Here is an 18,765-nt window from a genome sequence, read left to right as displayed (position 1 = left end):
GCTCCTATTGGAGAACAGCCTTTACCAAAGGTGTCATGGACTTTGAAGACACTCAAACTCAGGACAAAAGGGAGAAATGAGCTAAGAGGAAGGCACATTTGGCAAACTCTCACCATGATCAGCTCCCACCTGGAAACCTAAGTCCTCAATGTGGAAGGTTGTGTGGATCCAGAATTGGCCTCCACAGTCACCTACAGACACACCGCTAAGACCGTGTTAGTGGAAGACAACCTTACTCGACTATGAGTGATCGCCAAAGAAGAAGATGTGTGCTGGAGAGTGTGGGCCCTTCTGTGATACCATGTCAAGGGCCCTTGATGCCCAACATGGATCCTAATGACATCTAACCCTGATGTTGTAAAATTATATATATGTAATTTCTATTCCCCCACCCCACCATTTACAAATGCAAATGAAGGACATACACGTATTACCTGACACACTTGCTAGGGATAACTACCTGAAAAACATTAATTACAACTTTTATACTACCAAGCTTGCCTAATACTAGGTCTTCAACTGGCCTAGGAACTCACACAAAGGAAAAAGCAGCTGGCTGAGGCCAGAAGCCCATTTGCACCTGCGTCCTGTTCTTGCAGTAGCCAGTCAGAAGCCTATGGGAAGCCCACATTCAGAACCTGAGTGTAGCAGCTCTTGGTCCACCTGTGATTCTATGCTGCTGATATTCAGAGGCATGCTGCCTCCAACACAGGAGGTAGGAAATAGCCACCAGGGCTAATAGCCATCAATTGCCTCATCCACCATGAATGTCTAATCTTTTAGTCATCCAAGTTGGTGGCCTCTTGTAAGAGTGTATTCCATAGTTTAGCTATGAGCTGCATAACAAAGTGCTTTCATTAATACTAATCAATTTATGAAATAGGAAATTTCATGCCCCACACCACTGCTGGGAGACCCACGCATACTACCTTGAGTTCTGCTGAGGTATAAATGCAACACATCAATAAATAAAATGCCCAACGGGAATTTTTAAAATTATTATTCACATTTTATTGAACATCTCAATATAACACATACACCTTTTCCCCCACCTCTTTGTTCTGCTTGCATTTTAACTGATAAGGCACTTGTCTGTCTACATTCAAAAGTCACAGCTGTATTGTGCGGTACAGAATCTGGAGATAAGATGTGACATGGAAGATAGGCAGGAAAAGAAAAAGCTATTACCCCTTTCACCTCCCCAACCAGCATTTACAACAATAGTGCAATAACAAAACGATAAATCATGAATGGCTCAGATGGTGGGGTGGTGCCATGGAGCCACCGTTCCAACATCGGGGTTGCTCTGCTTACCTGGATGAGGCACGGGGGCAGCAAGGTTGGGGCAGTTCAGGTGTATTGATGGTGCCAATCTGGCGCTTCTGCCCACACAACCCCAGTCTCACTGCCACCCTGGTCCATCTCTATACAGTGCAGGTAAGGGGCAGCAATGCCACTGTTGGTAGGTTGGTCGTTGGGCACCACTCTATCATGTCAGCCATTCCTGGACACAGATGGGCATATCCAAATATGAATGAGAATCTCCCAAGACTCAAATCAGGTGGCATTGAACTCAGTCTTTCTCAGAGTAGACCACTGAGATTAATAAACACGATGTTCCTCAGGTCCATTAATTTCAGTAGGTCTATTTTGCATAAAACTTTGTTGAATACCGCTTATTGATTTCAAATCAATGCTTGATGAAACAAAGGGAAACAAGAAAAAAAACAAACCCCACCTAATCCAATTTTATTCTGAATCTGTGGTAATTCTCACTAATCTATGGATATGGGCACCTGTGCTTCAAATATCAGCATTTTCATTTTATAGGCTTGAGTTCTGTATTCATCCTGTAGTCACCTTTCCCCTTATCGTTCTCTCTCTCCCTCCCCCTGCTTTGGGGGATATGATTTGTGTTCAGTTTTATCTCACCTTTCCTCTAAGGTGCTCAGGGAAGCAAGTCTCACATTTTATCTCCTCAACAATGCAGCAAGGTAGTTTGGACTGAGAGAGAGTGACAGGAAGAATCAAGGTTACACAGTAAACTTCATAGCTGAGAAGGGATTTCACTTTCCAGGGAGTTCACCAGGCTATGAAACTTCGTCATTCCAGGAAACTGGTCAAATGCACTTATTCTGTCAGGCACTTGGGGATAGTTTTGACTGACAGCTTTACACTCAGTACATCTTGTTACTTTGGCATGATGGCTGGAAGAAACTCATCCCTGTCTTTGAACTGACTTGGTTCCCTCTCTCTCTCTCTCTCTCTCTCTGTGTGTGTGTGAATCTCAGCAGTCAAGACCAAGTGTGCCAGCCACCTTCAGTTGTGGTGGTGGGTAGGTTTTTGAAAACTGGACTGGACAGAAATAGTGCAATCTGCAACGTGTAAGTAGTACACGTCCACAATATGCAAACAGTAAGTGGTTTAGATCGAATTAATTGCAAGAACCAGGGAATTTGGATATGACCATTTAATATAGACTTCTTTGATCAGTACGTATATCAGAAAACTGAACAGTCTGAATTAGGTGAGTGTCGGACAAAGGCCATCCCTCTCTCCCTCTCATACATCACATCCATGTCCTGCCTAAAAGAAAGTGCTGATATGAAAAGTAGGTAATATTAGTTCTGTATAAGGTTTCCATTACCCAGTTCCCCAGGATTTAAGGGTTGCTTATGATGGTGCTGTTTTAGAGGTCAGAGCTGTCTGAGGTGGGCAGGATGTGAAGTTGAAGGGAGAAGGCTTATAGTCGGTACTATTGAATGCCTCCAGACCTATTTCATTTGGGTTATGTTTACCGGGGGGCAGGGAGGAAGGGTCTTTCTTCATAATGAATACTTCACTGTCCTGCCTCCTGTGGCTTTCACTCCTGGCTTGGAGGTGCTCCTTACATCGTTTCCCAACGAGGTAGAAGGCTTCAAGGAGGCTGAGGAGGATGCAAACGCAGGCTGTGCTGATCATGAAAAGGGTGAAGATGTTCTTCTCTGTGGGCTTAGCTATGTAGCAGTCTACAGTGTTGGGACAAGGATCAAGGGAGCATTTCACCACATTGGGGAGTGTGTAGTTTGGGAACACATGGTAGAAGATGTAGAGGAATATAATGTCCACAGCAGACTTGAAAATGAGGCTCAAGAAATAGGTCCACCACAAGCCTCCACGCTTCTTGCCAGGAGGATAGCGCAGTGCATAGTCTGCCCCAACCTTCTTCTTATGTTTTTCTAGTTTGGCTTCCAGGTAGGCAACATGCATGATTACCAGCAGGGAAGGACAGGTAACCAGAATGAGCTGTAGGGCCCAGAGGCGGATGTGGGAGATTGGGAAGTAATGGTCATAGCAGACATTTGGGCAGCCTGGCTGCTTAGTGTTGCAGTCAAAATCCTTCTGGTCATCTCCCCAAACCTTCTCAGCTGCCACTATGTAGACTAGAAGCCGGAAGATGAAGACCACTGAGAGCCAAATACGTCCAAAGGCTGTGGAATATTTATTCACTCCGGTCAGGAGCCCTTGAAAGCTTCCCCAGTTCATGGCCTCTGGTTTCTACTTCCAGTTCCTGAAAAGACATGAGAAGATAGAAATATTGTAACACCCTGATGTTGCCTGTATGAGTATAAAGAAACACCGTATAGATAGGTTGTCAACAACACCTCACCCCTAGACCTGATTCGCTGCATGGAACCAAAATAACCTAAGCCCCTCCCCTCCCCCTTCAGGATTACTCTCAAACCATTTCATCTGCAGGCTATCTTTCTAGACCCATTCTGCAATGCCTGCTAGGTTTGATCATCTACCATGAAGGTTCATAGCTGTTTGAGATAAAAGCTTTACTTCCAAATTCAGCAACATGTTACAACTAACAATGGGGTAAGTGTGGAATTGGGGGACTTTGATGGCCTGTCACAAACTGCTCCAATTTCTCCCATATCGTTTGGGACTAGTATTTACTGCTGCTTCTTGTCCACACTGACCTGTTGCCAGCCATACCTCTCAACCTTGAGAAGAAGAATTGGTCCTGGTGACAGAGAGTGCTTGATAGAGGCTGCAGAGAGTATCACTCTAGTGCTTGCTGATGAGCTTCATCACCTGCTGGGGATCATGGGATTGGGGTTTCCTCTGCCTCCCAAACTGAATTGGGAGGCAGAGTAAGTGCTACCCCTAAGACCCCCACCATAAAGTTGATGATTATGTTTAGGACCATTATTTCTAGTTAAGGACGATGTTTGCTTAAATCCCCTATAAGAACAGCCCACTGGATCAGTGAACCAGTGACCCAGCATCCTGTTCTTGCAGTGGCCAACCAGATGCCTGTGTGAAACCGGCAAGCGAAATATGAGCACAAGAGAACTCTCCCCTCCTGTAGTTTCCAGCAGCTGGTATCCAGAAGCATTACAGCATCCAGCTGTGGAGGTAGAGCTTAGCCATAATGGCTAGTAGCCCTTTCCTCCATGAATCTGTCTAATCCTCTTTTAAAGCCATCCCAGTTGTTGGACTTCACTGCCTTCTGGAGGAGCTAGTGCCATAGTTTAACTATGCACTGTGTGAAGAGGGACTTTCTTTTATCTGTCCTAAATCTTCCAACATACAGCTTTGCTGGATGTCCATGAGTTCCGGTGTTATGAGAGAGGAATAAAAACTTTTGTCTATCCACTTTCTCCATGCCATGCACGGTTTTTCTAAACTTCTATCATACCACTTCTTATTTGCTTTTTTCACTAAACTAAGAAGTTCAAGACCAGTGCTGGATCTATGTATAAGCTAAACAAGCTATAGTTTAGGGCCCCACTCTCTTGGGCCCCTGAAAAAAAATTAAAGGGGGAAAAAGACAATTACTTTGATAAAATACATATTTTGTTATGTGCAAATGGCTTTAGATACCTGTTAGGTCCATAAATTACCATATAGCATATATCCAACACAAAAACCAGCCACAATTAGTTGTTGACATATAAAGGGCTCCATTACCTTCAGTAGCTTAGGGCCTCATCAAACCTAAATCTGGCCCTGTTCAAGACACTGCAACATTTCTTCACAGGGAAGTCATTCCCTCCCCTTGATCATTTTGGTGGTACTTTTCTGAGCCTTTCCCAACTCTTCAATGACTTCATCAAAAAAGCAACAAGATTCTCCCACCCCTGCTGAAGAATCTTGGATGAAGTTTCTGTGGAAATGAATGGATGATCGAGGAAACTGAGGGGATTTGGCCCAGCTACTTACAACACTTAGAATATAATTTGCTCTAGTCCTTTAAAACTGTAAATTGCCTTGGGTGCCTTGGCAAAAAGCTTGTATATAAATGAAATGGATATGCAAATAAAATAAACTTTTTGGGTTCAGCTGTGCCACTCCCCTCACCACAGATTACAAATGATTAAAGAGCCAAGGTTAGAAAACATGCATAGCAATTTAAACACCCAATACTTTTCCCCACCCCCACACCATATGCCTCTCCCCCATATGGATGTCATATGTTTTGCCTAAGCTAGCAACATGTCCGTACAGGCTAGAAAGAAACCACAATCTATCCACCCTGCCCTCATCTCCCAAAGGGGCAAGAACTGCTAACTGCTGCAGTAAATAAAGTGTGTGTGTGTGTTTGTGTGTGCAAGGAAGATGCCCGGTGGTGAACTCTGGTATGAGACTGGGGTGCTGCGAGTTCTCAAGAGCGTCTCCATTTGCTTTTGAAATGACGGAGACCTGCCATCTCCTATGATGGCAACTTACGCAATGCCAAAAAAGAGGAAACACAACATCAGATGGGAAATCACCAGTTTACATAGATGCAAATAATTAATCAGGAATACAATACATTGCACCATTGTGTGGAAGACTTGGGACTAGGAAACTTATGTGGCTGCTGAACAAATATTATAGATGGGCAAATTCAAGGCCCTTATCCCCCCCCCTCCTTGGGGTTTCTTCATCTTCTTTGACTAGACAGCTTTGTAGAGAAGATATGGCCAAACTACTAATACATGAACTTAGGGTTGAACATAGGGGTCAAGGAGAAATTTGGTTCTATTTGCATTTAAAGCTATACCTACTTAAATCACACTTTCTGAACAGCTGCTGCTCTTTGAAGTCCTCAAAGAGCTGCATGTGAACTGAAAGCCTGTACTGAAGAAAGTAAGGCATTTAGAGCAGCCTAGAGGGAATGGGTCCAGGTGCCTTTGGGATGGATTCAAGGTGGAGGAGTAGAGAGGGAGGCTGATTAAAGTTTATAAGAGCATTAACATGCTGTCTGATGCTCCCCTTTCTCAAGCATCTCTTCTAGAAAGCCAAATGGAGACTGAGAAACTGGAACAAAAAATGTCTTTGCAGGAACACTGACACAAAGATGATTCATCTTTAATCTGTACGATTGGCCAAGGTTTACTAATTCATCACAGACCTAGCACTAAAAGCACAGCACAAGAGTTGCCATGCTAGATCAGACAAACTTTCCATTTTTATAATTTTGTTTCTAACCACAGCCAAGATTAGCCCCCTGGGTGCTTAGGGCGTGATGCTGTTAATCTGCCCTTATGATAGGATGGGCAAATCTGTCCATTTTGGTTTTTCCTAGTTCCTCATTTTTATAGTTGTAGTATGGCTAATTTCTGCAGCAGTGTGTATGTATGCGTGTGTGAAAAATCCCTGTATAATTTCATCCACATTTCTCTAAATGTCCTCATTTTTGTATGCAATTTTCTCTAATGTCCACATTTTTGCAAACCATTCCCCCAAATATGATGCATGTTTGTAAGCTATTTTCACTAACATATGGAATTTTGTGTGTACCTTGTGCATGCTGTTTTTGGCTGTTGAACAACTGTAAAATTCAGATAAGTGCAAATTTCAAGAGACAGCTGCATTTGCCTTTTTCTTATTGGTTCAGGAAGTGCAGATTAGGTAGGTTCACATTAACATGGAAGCTGAATCAATTTCTCCCCCATCTCCATCTGATTATGTTGGGATAGAGTTTCTGTGTAACTAGCATGCATTTCTTCTGTGTATCTGCTTCATTTTTTTTACAATCCTTGTAAAGAAATTTTGTAGTAGTAGCAGTGAATTCCCTCCCTCCCTTTCTTTCAGTGTCCGTTTGCCCCCCCCCCAACTTCTCTTGGCTTGCTTTTTTGTTTTGTTTTGTTTCATTTTCTTTCAAAATACTTGTAGTATCTGTAGAAAACACTGAAAAACATCCCATTTGGCACTTCATCCCATACCCTTTCCAAGTAACAAAAACTTATTGGAAATGGGTGCCTTAGACAGGAAAGGCTGGGGAGTATGGACTTTCTAAATTTCCCTGATCCCACAGTCCAGTTCAAAGGACACGGGAATCTGCAAATCCCATGCTCACCTGCATGAAATGATGCTCTTCAGCACCCCCAAGAACCTCAATTTTGTCTTCCTTGATGCTAGAAGTCCCCCCCCCCCCGTGATTATCCTTCTGTCTCTTACCAGTGAGGTGTTATTTGCTTGAGAATAGGATGAAACTTGCAGCTTAGGTTAGCTAGTGCGGTGGGGGAAGCTCATTATATTTACACACAAATTTGAAGGGATTTGGACTCTTCCTGAAATCTTGGAGAATTTTCTGCATGCAACAGATGACGTCCACTGAGCTACAGGACTCCCCCAGATTGCTGTGCCTGGTTAAGCCATGACGAATTTTGTTGCATTGATTTCAATAGAACCTAAGTCCAACTAACCTATTCTGGATCCAGCCCATATGCTCTGCACAAACTTTGTTTTTTAAATATACCTTCCATACGGAAGCACAGATAGTGATCACTTGATCTTCAAACTATTGTGATCAACATTTCTGCTCTCAATGAATTCTGTCTCTGCAGCATTTTATTTTCCCTGATTAGTCTTTTTTTTTTTTTTAAAGCTGTAAAACCAACTCTTGACATTTCCTGTAATGTTAAAATGATATATTAGCAAAGCACTGGCTCCTCCTCCCAGCTCTCAAAGATCATTTGAAAAAATACCGGGGACCATAAGGTTCTGAGTGTTGTCACTTTGTCATTTGACAAGAATTTCACGGGGATCTGCTGCACATGAATGAATTAAAAAGATGAATTAACACTTCCCCACAAGGCGAGCACAACATTCACAAGAGCCCGAGATCTTCATAGACACTACAGATGAGAAAAACAACAACAACATTCTCTCACCCCGCCTATTATATATATGAAACTATTAAGCCTGCATATTTTGTTACGAAATTCCAGATGCAACCTGAGACTCTGCTTTTACAGGAGGTGCTTAATTTCAAGCACAAGGGGTGCCTGGGCTTGAGTTTGCCTCGGAGTCGCATCTTTTGGTTTGCGAACTCCTGTATTCCTCTCCCGAGATAAGGGGGGCTTCTGTGGTTCTTCGGTGAGGGGAAGGCTTTCAGGGTAGTGTCAGTGGCTGCCATTTCAAACGTTACAAATCTGATCTCGACCACTGAAGCCCAGATTTACCTTGGCTAATAGTCAGCCTGACTTTTGTGGCACATGTCCCACAGGAACACAGGGAGGCATGTCAGGAGGCATAGGTCCACCTAGTATTGTCTGCCTAGCAGCAACATCTTCCCACCAGGTTGTGGTCCCCACCTTACAGTGAACACCTTTAAAACCTTTTGCAAAAGGCATTCTTGTTGCAGTTCAGCCCACAATGGTGAGGAAAAACAAATGAACACACTTACCTGGTAGGAATTCCAGCTTCCTTGCAGGCCTTTTCCTGATCCGCTCTCGCCTTCTGGAGCATTGAGACAGCCTTTTTCCCAATTAAAGGGCATCAAAGCTCTAAGGCTCCTCCCAGTACTCTGGGAGTGAGGAGGAGGAGGAGGACGAGGCAGAGGAGGAGGAATCTCCAAAAGGCACATTCCGGGGTGGAGCTTTCCAGCACACCTTCGGTTGCTGCTACCTGTCAAGACTGCTGGAAGCAGAGAGCTGTACTCATGCAAATGTCAAGGGCCTCCATATAAGCAGCAGAGAACCAATGTGATTTGGGCATCCAGTCCTATGGCTAGAGCAGAGAGGGATGAACAGAGCAGGTCTTTTATTTTTTGCTGTGTCTCAGTTTTGTATGCACCATATTTTTCCGTCTATAAGACACCCCCATGTATAAGACAGCTCCTATTTTTGGGGACAGATTTAAGAAAATGGGGAGGGGGGGGGGAGATGGTCCCATGTATAAAACACCCCCTAATTTTTGACATTATATTTAGCAGAAAAACCTACACGGAAAAATACGGTACTTAGTGTCCATTCTGCCCCAAAGAGTGCACACGAAACCTGCATTTAAATTGTGTGCAGCTTTGTACACAATTCCCCCCAAATCTATGTTTTATATACCCTTTTTTTTGTCTAAAATACATATTTTATATGCAGTTTCCCTGGAAGGGTCATATTATTGTAGACACTGCAAAATTCAGAGAAGTGTAGAATATGGCAGCTGCAGCTCAAGTCCACATATCTGGAGCAAGACCAAATGAGATCCTTCTCCACTCCCTGGGGCTCAAGCCCAGTGTTTAACAGGCATAATGACACAACAGACTTGGGATTTGCTATTATATTATACATGCAAGAGCCGCTATAATGTTGCAGGGTGTTCCGCTCACCCCCTAACAGGAGCACTCCTGTTCTATGCTCCATCCATTCAAGTTCACCTCAGGATACTATAAAATGTGAAGGAGTTCAAGAAGACCATTCAACTCCCTGTCCTGTTTTCCAGTTCTCTTTTCCAAGTAAGGGCTCATCCAAACTTTCACTAGAGCCATACTTTGATTGCATTGTGTACTGATTAATTCCCCCAGGTCTGAGACAGCTTTTGCTGTTGTTCTATAGCTGTGCCTTGCAAAACTCTGATCCTTCTCACTGAATCAGATCTTCTCAGATGCGTGAGAAATCTGAAGAGACATTTTGCTTAAACCGAGGTTCAGTTCAATGGGTGAGATTGGATTTTCTCAAGGCATAATCACAGAACCACAAGAAAAGCTCTCAGACCTGGGGGAATTAATCGGTACACAATATGATCAGTACACAGAATATGAATCAAGCAAAAGTGTGGATGAACCCTAACACTCCACATTCCATGAGTTCTAGAGGTACTGTACATGCTTAATCCTCATTGAGTTTATTTGAAGTGGGAGGGTGTTGCAGACCATGCCAATATCTCCCTCTTTTTGCTCAGTGTCCCATTTTGGTTCCAGCAATGTTGGCATAGTTGCCTTCCTTACAGTATTAGAAGGAATGGTATTTATATCCTGCCTTCCCATCAATTATGCCTCCAGTCTCCAGCCAGCTACTCCCACACAAAATCCCCCCTGCATTAAGATCCTCAGCTGAGACCATGCTCCAGCTGTTGTTGATGGTGGATGGAGTCAGGGCCTTTTCTATTCTAGCACCCTAACTGTGGAACACCCCCCCCCCAAGCCCACCTGCTGCAATCTTTTAAACACACTTTGGAAACGTTTGCATTTGTCCTTCAGGTACTGTGGGTCTGAGCCAATCAGAACTTTATAGGTCAAGGCACAATGACTTGCATGTGGAAACAAAATGGTAGCCAGGGCAGACCTGCAGCCACAGGCCTGACAGGTCCCAGTTACTCATCTGGCAACCAGTTAATCCTCTGGCAACTGCATCGTGAGTTACCTCAGCACGACTGCTTCCCACACCAATCGGATTAAGGATCTTTGGGAAGAGATGCTGGCATGCCTGTTGCCACACTTCACCCAGGGCTGTTCTGCAGTGTTCTTGCATGTAGCTACCTCTAGAGACGAATAAACACCCTGGTGTTCTCGCCAAAGTGGGACGAGGGCTTTCCACTTTCTCCAAATCTCTGTGTGCAAATTCCTCAAAGGCATCAATGGTAGGGGTTGCTAACTTTTTCTCAGCCTGAAAAAGTGCATTGCAGGTTGGCCAGTCCTCTGAGAGCTGTTTCTAAGTCTTTTTTTTAAAGATTTGCATCATACAGTCTGCAGTTTTTCATGCCAAAAAGGAGCGCTAAACATTACTGCAAAGGGGAAGTGTTTCTCAACAATGCCAAAAATATTCACTAATAAAAAATAAATAAATGGTGTAGTTTAACTTAGCCTAAGAATATTACCGGCTGTCAGACCACATTCAAGAATGGTAAGAAGTTAATTAAAAGCTAAAGTGAGCAGAAAGTACCCCTTGAATAATTAAGGGTCCTTGACTCACTACCAGCAGAAAGTACCCCTTGAATAATTCAGGGCTCTTGACTCACCTCTGCAGTGGGATCGTTTTAGATTCCAGTGGTGTAACAAGAAGATTTAGTAAGGTCCAAAAGCCCACTCTTCAATACATTCAAGGATAAACAGTGGGGGGAAGCCATCTATTTCCAAAGCCCTTTATTGCTACTTTATCATTCATATTAACCACAGCAATGCCTTAACAGATGCAGAATTCTTGGCTTCAGTTTCTTTAAACACCCTTGCCACAAAAGCCTTGAACTGAGGCTATGCAATTTACTATAACTATAGAAATACTTCCATCTTTTAAAAACCATGTTCAATGCGACTTCTCTGGACAATCTCTTATCCTGCTTGAATTGTAATATCAGTAGCTCACCAAACAGCTAAACAGCATGTAGTCGGAATATGAGGAGGGGGAACTGCTCACCACCCTTTTCCCCTTATAGCTTTTTTGTATTATATAATATATACAGGCAGTGCCTTTTCCCTCCCTAGAAAAAAGGTGCTGGTATTCACCATGAAGTTGTTACAGTAAGTGCCTCCCCAACCCACCAGTTTTAAGAGACCCATCTAAAAAGTCATGGCACACAAGGAAAAAGGAATGGGAAGGAGAAGGGGAGAGCAAGCTCTAACTCTTACAGCTGCAGTTCCCAAATCAATAATATAAATGCAAAATAAGTTAAAGACTAATAAATCTAATACGGAGTAGGTGTTTCCTTGGAGTACTCAAAAAAACAAAGCATAAAAAACCCTCCTGCAAGCAAACATATTTTCATAAACATATTTTCAGAGCTTGGGTCTGTAATGTTTCCATTCAATCTGATTTAAGTGCCACTGCAAGTAATACAACAGCCACTTTGCATATGGTGATTAAATGTAAATCTAAATTAGAGTGCTACCTGAAACTTATTGCTTAGCCTACTGTAGAGAAAGTATGATGATGATGATTAATATACAGTGGTACCTCAGGTTAAGTACTTAATTCATTCTGGAGGTCCGTTCTTAACCTGAAACTGTTCTTAACCTGAAGCACCACTTTAGCTAATGGGGCCTCCTGGTGCCGCTGTGCTGCCGGGGCATGATTTCTGTTCTTATCCTGAAGCAAAGTTCTTAACCTGAAGCACTATTTCTGGGTTAGCAGAGTCTGTAACGTGAAGCGTATGTAACCCGAGGTACCACTGTATAAAACAATTCCATAAATAAAAACAGTTAAATAATTGCATATATGAACTAATTAAAACATCTTTAAAAAATATTATTAAATTTGTCAGTCACTTTATCTTGCCTGGGGCAACCCAAAATATTACATATATAGAAATAGTTAAAATAAACACATATAAAGAAATGCTGTCATTACATATATCTGTTTTGGGCTTTGGAAAAGATTTCTCTGTGTGATAATTACATACATAATAGTAATAAGTAACTCAATTTGTGGACTGTAGTCCATTAAACCATATGCCATAACCAATTTATTAGTCTTTAAGGGACCACAAGACTCTTTAAGACACTGGTCTGCAGGAAAACTACATTCTATATTTGTCCCTCATTTTTAAAAGCAATTGCAGAATTACCAAAAGCTAGCAAAGCTCTCACTTAATGACTGATCAACCCACGGGAACTCACCTATGGAGAGAGAAAGATTGTCCCAATTTAGAGTCACCAACGTGCCACCTGCAATTCTGGAACCATGTTCAGATTAGCAGCCCATGTCATGGGTTAAGGCCTTCCACAGGATATTCCACAAGCGACTCTCCCAACTGCAGGGTCCTAGTGGCTGAGACACATGCCATCCTGGCCAAATTTTAAAGGCTATCTGCAAATGATCCATGTCACACCTCCCTAAGGAAATTTATTCTACCCATCTCTACGTATGACCACTTTCCTATAAGGTGATTTATTGTGCATCAATTTCACCTTGAGCAAACCCAGTACTGAGCATTCCTGGAATAACCATGGGACTTGCATTCTTAGGGATGTGTGTCTGGTGACTGGCCTAGCATTGTTAACCCAGACCTTTCTGATGAACATGGCAATTGTTCTCTGAACTGAAGTGTGTTTGCTGTAGAAGTGGGACAGGTTGTCATAGGCTCCCAAATCTTGCTGGATCTAAGACAACAAAGTCATATGATGTATAGTTTATGCACCGTGCAGCAACCATGTTCCATCCTATTGCCTCTGCATCAAAAACAGAAGGCCAGTTCTCAGCCAGTGCTTGGTGGTCCTGTAAGGGATCTGGGTCACACTGTGGTCTAAACCACTGAGCCTCTTGGTGGTCTTGTGCGGCAGCCTCTACAGGTTGCAAGGGTCCCCCACTAGGAGAGTGCCTCCAGGGTGCCATTAGAGGGCCTCTGCAAGCTGCTGCAAGGGGTCCGTGGCTGCTTTCAAAAGTGGAGGGCAAAACACATTCCTCAGCTAGCAACTAACAGCATTCAGGTACCCATTTCTTTGTAATTGCTGCTCCATTGGTCCCAGGAGGAATGTGGTGCAAATAATGATGTTGAAATGGCCTCTCAAAAGCCCTGGGATCTGGGAGTTGGCAGTTTGACTTAAGGAAGTCCTTCCCTCTGCCACATCCTCGTCTTCCGTATGCACAAGCATCACAGGGAGGTGTTTGATGGGTTGCTTTTCAACTTCACAATGTTCCTGGTGCTTGATAAGATCCTGCTAACATTTGAATGATGCCATTCTGATCTTCATTGCTTCTTATAAAAAACAAACAAAAAGTGCTTCTTGTTTTTCTATAGACTAGTGGTGCTTGCTTTTCCCATGTTCTCTCATGGATGGCCAAAGTCCTCTGGGGAAAGTTTGCTCCCCTTCATCCCTAAGCTGCCCCCACAAGTGGGTTGATTACCCCATCCTGGCATTTTAAGAAGGCAGAGCTTGAATTGCTTTGAGACTTTGAGATGCTAAGCTCATATAATGGTATCAGACACAGAAGTCCTGCTGCAGCTCAGCTGCTTTGTCTACTGACCATTAGCTGGTCTATCAGAGGGAGAACTGGTATGCAAGGACTCATGCGGTGGAAGACAGAGTTGTAGTGGGCTGCCAGTGAAGCATTCAGGGATGCCTGATCTTCCTGCAGTGTGTGATGCCTGAGCAGAACTGAGAAGTTCAGGAACTCACTTGTGGTGAGACTCCAATGCTTCAATGCATAAATTTTGGGGCCTTATCATCTGCAAATATAAATGGAGATCCTGGAAAATCTTGCCAGGTCTTAGAAGTCCTCCACTATTACTCAGTTGTTGATGCTTCCATCAGTCCAACCAAATGGCTACAGCATGGCCAGAGGTTTATATGTACAATTTCACCTGTTATTTCCTAAATAAATGACACCAGGGTTTTACAGGAAACATTCCTGGGAAGCTACAAAGAAAGACCACTAAAAGTAGCATGAAATCCATCACAGGTCACAAGTTGCAAAAAACATACAGCCAAAGAAAAAAGGAACCAAGAATTGGAGACCAGGGGCATATTTTCTTGGCAGTTATGCATATTGATCAAGCAGTGTGTACAATTTTGCTGATGTGTGGGCATTTTCTGAGGTGCCTTGGAGATTATGTATATTACCCAGAAAATGCACAGGACCCTGTCAGGGTAGCACATTCCTTAAGGCCTGTTGGAGATTATGCACATTGCTTAAAAAATGTACAAAATGCACTTGAAATGTTCTCATTCCCCAATGCACCTTGAAGATTATGCATAATGCCTGGAGAATGTACAAAACCCTGCATATATATATGCAAGGCTAGTGGGAGATTATGTATATTGACTGGGAAATGTGACCCATTATTCCTCCTTTATGGACAGACTAGATACGTTCTCCATGAGGTATGGCTAAAGTTCACCATGGATAGTTGTTATACGCAGTGCTTTTTTCTTCTTCTGAAAAAATGTTTAGGTGTACTCTGATTCTCCTACTCATTGAAATACTGTCCCTCAATGAGGCCAAACTTAGATTCACAAAATGTTTAGGGGTATGCATACCGCTGCATACACCCAGGAAAAAAAGCACTGGCTATACGCATTAGGGTATTATTCCAACGGTGATATGAGTCAGAAAAAAGGCATCTGCCAATCTCCATTGATAGTTAATGACTTTGGAGAAATTTATTGTTTGCTACCCTTGCATCCTGCTTTTCTCCAGGAAGCCAGGCCTGCTTTGTTTCAGTACTAAAATTGTTGCAAGATCTTCCAATGGGCTATTTCCCTTCTTTTTTTTTTAAAAAAAAGATGTCCCTTTCTTCCAGTGCCATGGCAAAGCTGTCTCTTAGTACTGGTCCATTTCTTGCCTCTGTGGACATACATATTTACACTGCAGACTTCAACTGGCTTAGCAGTTGTTCCTTCTTTCCAGCATATGCTGGGAACTGCAGTTCTGAAAGGGCTTAAATGTGTGCTTTCTAGCAGAGAACACTCAGCACCTTCACCAAAGTAGAATCCCTAGGGATGTAGGTATATGTGTATGCTACCTTAGCATAAAAACCCAGTTGGTGTTTCTGGTGCAGATATGCCCTTTGTATTTTTACCTTTCATCACGGAACATATAGAACCACCTCTCAAAAGGAGCACATCATTGGAGAAGATAGTGTTCCCTTTCTGGCCACAGGGTGCCACCATAGCACCATCAAATATCTGCAATGTTCTCTTTCATAAGTCAATTTGAAAAACCATATTTTAAAAGGATGCCATACTTCCTTCCCGGAATTCTGACTCATCAATAGGTGTGGCTCTTTTAGGGAGAAGCAAGGGTGAAGCCTTTGGCACAACACTCTGATTAAGGGGTGCCTAAACCAGGGCCCTCCAAATGCTGCTGTACAACACTCCCATCATCCTTTTCCCCTCCCATGCCTTTTCTGGCTGGGGCTACCAGAGTACCACAACATCTGGAGGGTCACAGTTTAGGCACTCCAGTCCCTTCCCCAGCCTGCTGCTCTCCAGATGCTATTGGACTGCAACTCCCACAAGCACCAGCTCAATTGCCTTGAGCTCAGCAACACCTGGGCGGCAAAAGGTTGAGGAAGACTGCCCTGGTCCCTACTGCAACCAGTGGCGTAGCGTGGGGGGTGCCAGGGGTGCGAGCCGCACCGGGCGCAACATTTGGGGGGGCGCAAGTCCAGAGGGAAGGGACAAGCAATCGAGGCTTGGTTGGGGTGAGGGATCGTCGTCTCCGTTTGGCCGGCCCCCCTCGAGGAAGCGGGAGGGAAAAGAGCCGCGCAGCAGCAGCAGGGAGGAGGAGGTGGAGGAGGAGGTGGAGCAGCAAAGCCGGGAGGAGAGCGGGCCCGTCCAGGAGGAGGCGCGATGCTCGGGACCGATCGGGGCTCCGGTTTGACAGGCGCCGGCGGCCGGCTACAGCCTGCCGGCCCGCGTCTTCCTTCCCCCTCGGAGAACTCAGCGGAGAAGGGCAAAACTAGTTTGAGTTGGTTCTGCGGAGTCTCTTTGGCTCTGGCGCCCCCCTACCCCTTGTCTCCCTCCTGCCATACCAGTCCCAGGGGGCACCGACCCCCCACATTGACCCTAACTTCCATGTGGTTTGCTCCTGAGTGGCCTCTGGTTGGGCAGAAGAGCTTGTCCACCTGGAAAGGCAGCCCACCTAGGAGAAAGAAAACTCTTATCCTAAACATCTGCTGCCTTGGGAGAGATCTCCCAGTGGTGGAGTTTCCTTCCTTGGAGGTTTTTAAACAGGTCGGTTGGCCACCTGTCATGAATGCTTTAGCTGAGATTCCTGCATTGAGGGGGTTGGGCTAGATGACCCTTGGGTCCCTTCCAGCTCTGTGATTCTATGAGAGAAGAAAAGGCTCAGGAGTAAACACTACACAAATACCGAGTGGAGTCCCCAACATGGTTGGATGGCACCTGGAACACCTTCATCAGTGAGGCCGAGAGGGGGGCTGTCATCTGGGCAGCAGTCAGTGGCATAGCGTGGGGGGTGCAGGGGGTGCCGGCCGCATCGGGCGCAACATCTGGGGGTTAGGGTTAGGGGGCGCAAATCCACGAGTTAGGGGGCGCAAATTACTTTCCTTGCCCCGGGTGCTGACAACCCACGCTACGCCACTGACTGCAACTAAGCCTGTAGCCATGGCTAAACAAGTCCCACTGAAACAACCTTATGCTGATTCCTTGTTCACACCTGCCTCCCTTCCACTTCCTCTGCTGTTTCTGGTGATGGGAGGGGGAATTTGGTTAGGTCTGAATTCTGGTGATCACTGTCTAATTCGTATTTCACAGAACCATACATGAACTGAAATGCGGAACTGACTACAGCTACCCACCCATTTCACAATGCATGGCAGTATGAACTCAAGAACTCAAGAACTCAAGAGCCCAGATGGATCAGACCAAATACTCATCTGGTCCATCACCCTGTCCTCACAGTGACCCACCAGATGTTTACAGAAAACCTACAAGGAGGCCCCGAGTGTAACAGCAGACTTGTTACTTGGGATTCGCAGCAACTGTCATCCAGAGACATAATGCCTCCAACAGGGGAGGAAGAACATAGCCATTGTGGTTAGTAGTCATTGACAGCCTATCTTCCCTGAATTTCTCTAATCTTTCAAAGCCATCCATGTTGATGCCCATCACAAGGAATGGAAGGATCTGGCCATTTTTGTTCTCTCGGTGTCTCAATTTTCCAATCTTAAATTTCAGTTCTCTACATTTCTGCAGCAATTTGCAGGGTTTTTATTTTTATTTTTTTAAAAACACAATTCTCATGAAAACTCATCAGCATTTTAGTGTGAATTTCTCCTGTTGTACACTTTATATGTGCAATTTTGCCCAAAATACACATTTTTGCAAAGCATTTTCCCCTCATTTCATGTTATTTTCACGAATACATGCATTTTTATATGCACTTTACCCTAGTATGTGTATTTTTGTGCACATTACTTGGCTGGAGAACTGCTTTGAAAAAATTGGAGAAATGCGAATTTGAAAGGATGGTTGTGTTTCGCTTCACATATTGTTTTGAAAAGTTTTGCAACATGACTGTTGCCATGTTCTGCCCAGAAAAAATTAGTGAAAAAGTATCTCTGAAGACTTCAGGTAATGGTGGCTCTTGTTTAACATTATCAATGTGGAAGTATGATGAAAATTACATGAAAAAGAGGAAGAAATGTCTTAGAATATAAGTCTTCTGAGAAATTTCAGCTCAGCTTGAAATTTCTCAGAGTGGGCATTCACAACTCCTTGCAGTTGATGTCTTAGGCCAATGCATTTTACCACTAAAGCCCAAGCTCTCATGTAAGCAGATGGAATGGCAGTATTATCATAACATTGCAGCTAAGAGCGACCAACTTAGCAGCCACACTCTGGCCTGTCAGTGCTTGTGACTTCCTTAAGTATGAAGGCAAGCAGGGAGCAGGGCTGGGGGAAAGAATTGCCTGTTTGTACAAATGCAACACAGTACCTGCATTCTTATGTTCTGATTAGGGAATGACACTTTTCTTTTATTGGCTCTACTCCTCTGTCTTTTAATACCTGACTGGTATACTGAAATCTACAAGATGAAATTTTCCTGTAAAGGTTGTCAGGTCCACTTAGAATTATTATTATTATTATTATTATTATTATTATTATTATTA

The 18,765-nt window shown here is 43.8% G+C and overlaps 1 protein-coding gene across 1 annotated transcript; it reads right to left on the bottom strand.

The window, feature by feature from the left end:
- Positions 1-987: 987 nt before the first annotated feature.
- On the bottom strand, positions 988-8,800 carry LOC310683383 (gap junction beta-5 protein-like). Its single transcript, XM_083453277.1, has 2 exons — positions 8,666-8,800; positions 988-3,550 (listed from the first exon to the last, which is right to left on the bottom strand). The coding sequence occupies exon 2, from the start codon at positions 3,523-3,525 to the stop codon at positions 2,674-2,676; it is 852 nt and encodes a 283-aa protein (XP_083309403.1). The 5' UTR covers positions 3,526-3,550; positions 8,666-8,800; the 3' UTR covers positions 988-2,673.
- Between the last annotated feature and the right edge of the window lie 9,965 nt (positions 8,801-18,765).

Source organism: Podarcis tiliguerta (genome assembly GCF_965153285.1).
Source record: "Podarcis tiliguerta genome assembly, chromosome: 8".
Classification (NCBI taxonomy): Eukaryota; Metazoa; Chordata; class Lepidosauria; order Squamata; family Lacertidae; genus Podarcis; species Podarcis tiliguerta.
This window is presented reverse-complemented; position numbering and strand designations above follow the sequence as displayed.

Excerpts from the sequence above, each read along its gene's own strand:
- LOC310683383 (XM_083453277.1), bottom strand. The coding sequence starts at position 3,525 with ATGAACTGGGGAAGCTTTCAAGGGCTCCTGACCGGAGTGAATAAATAT.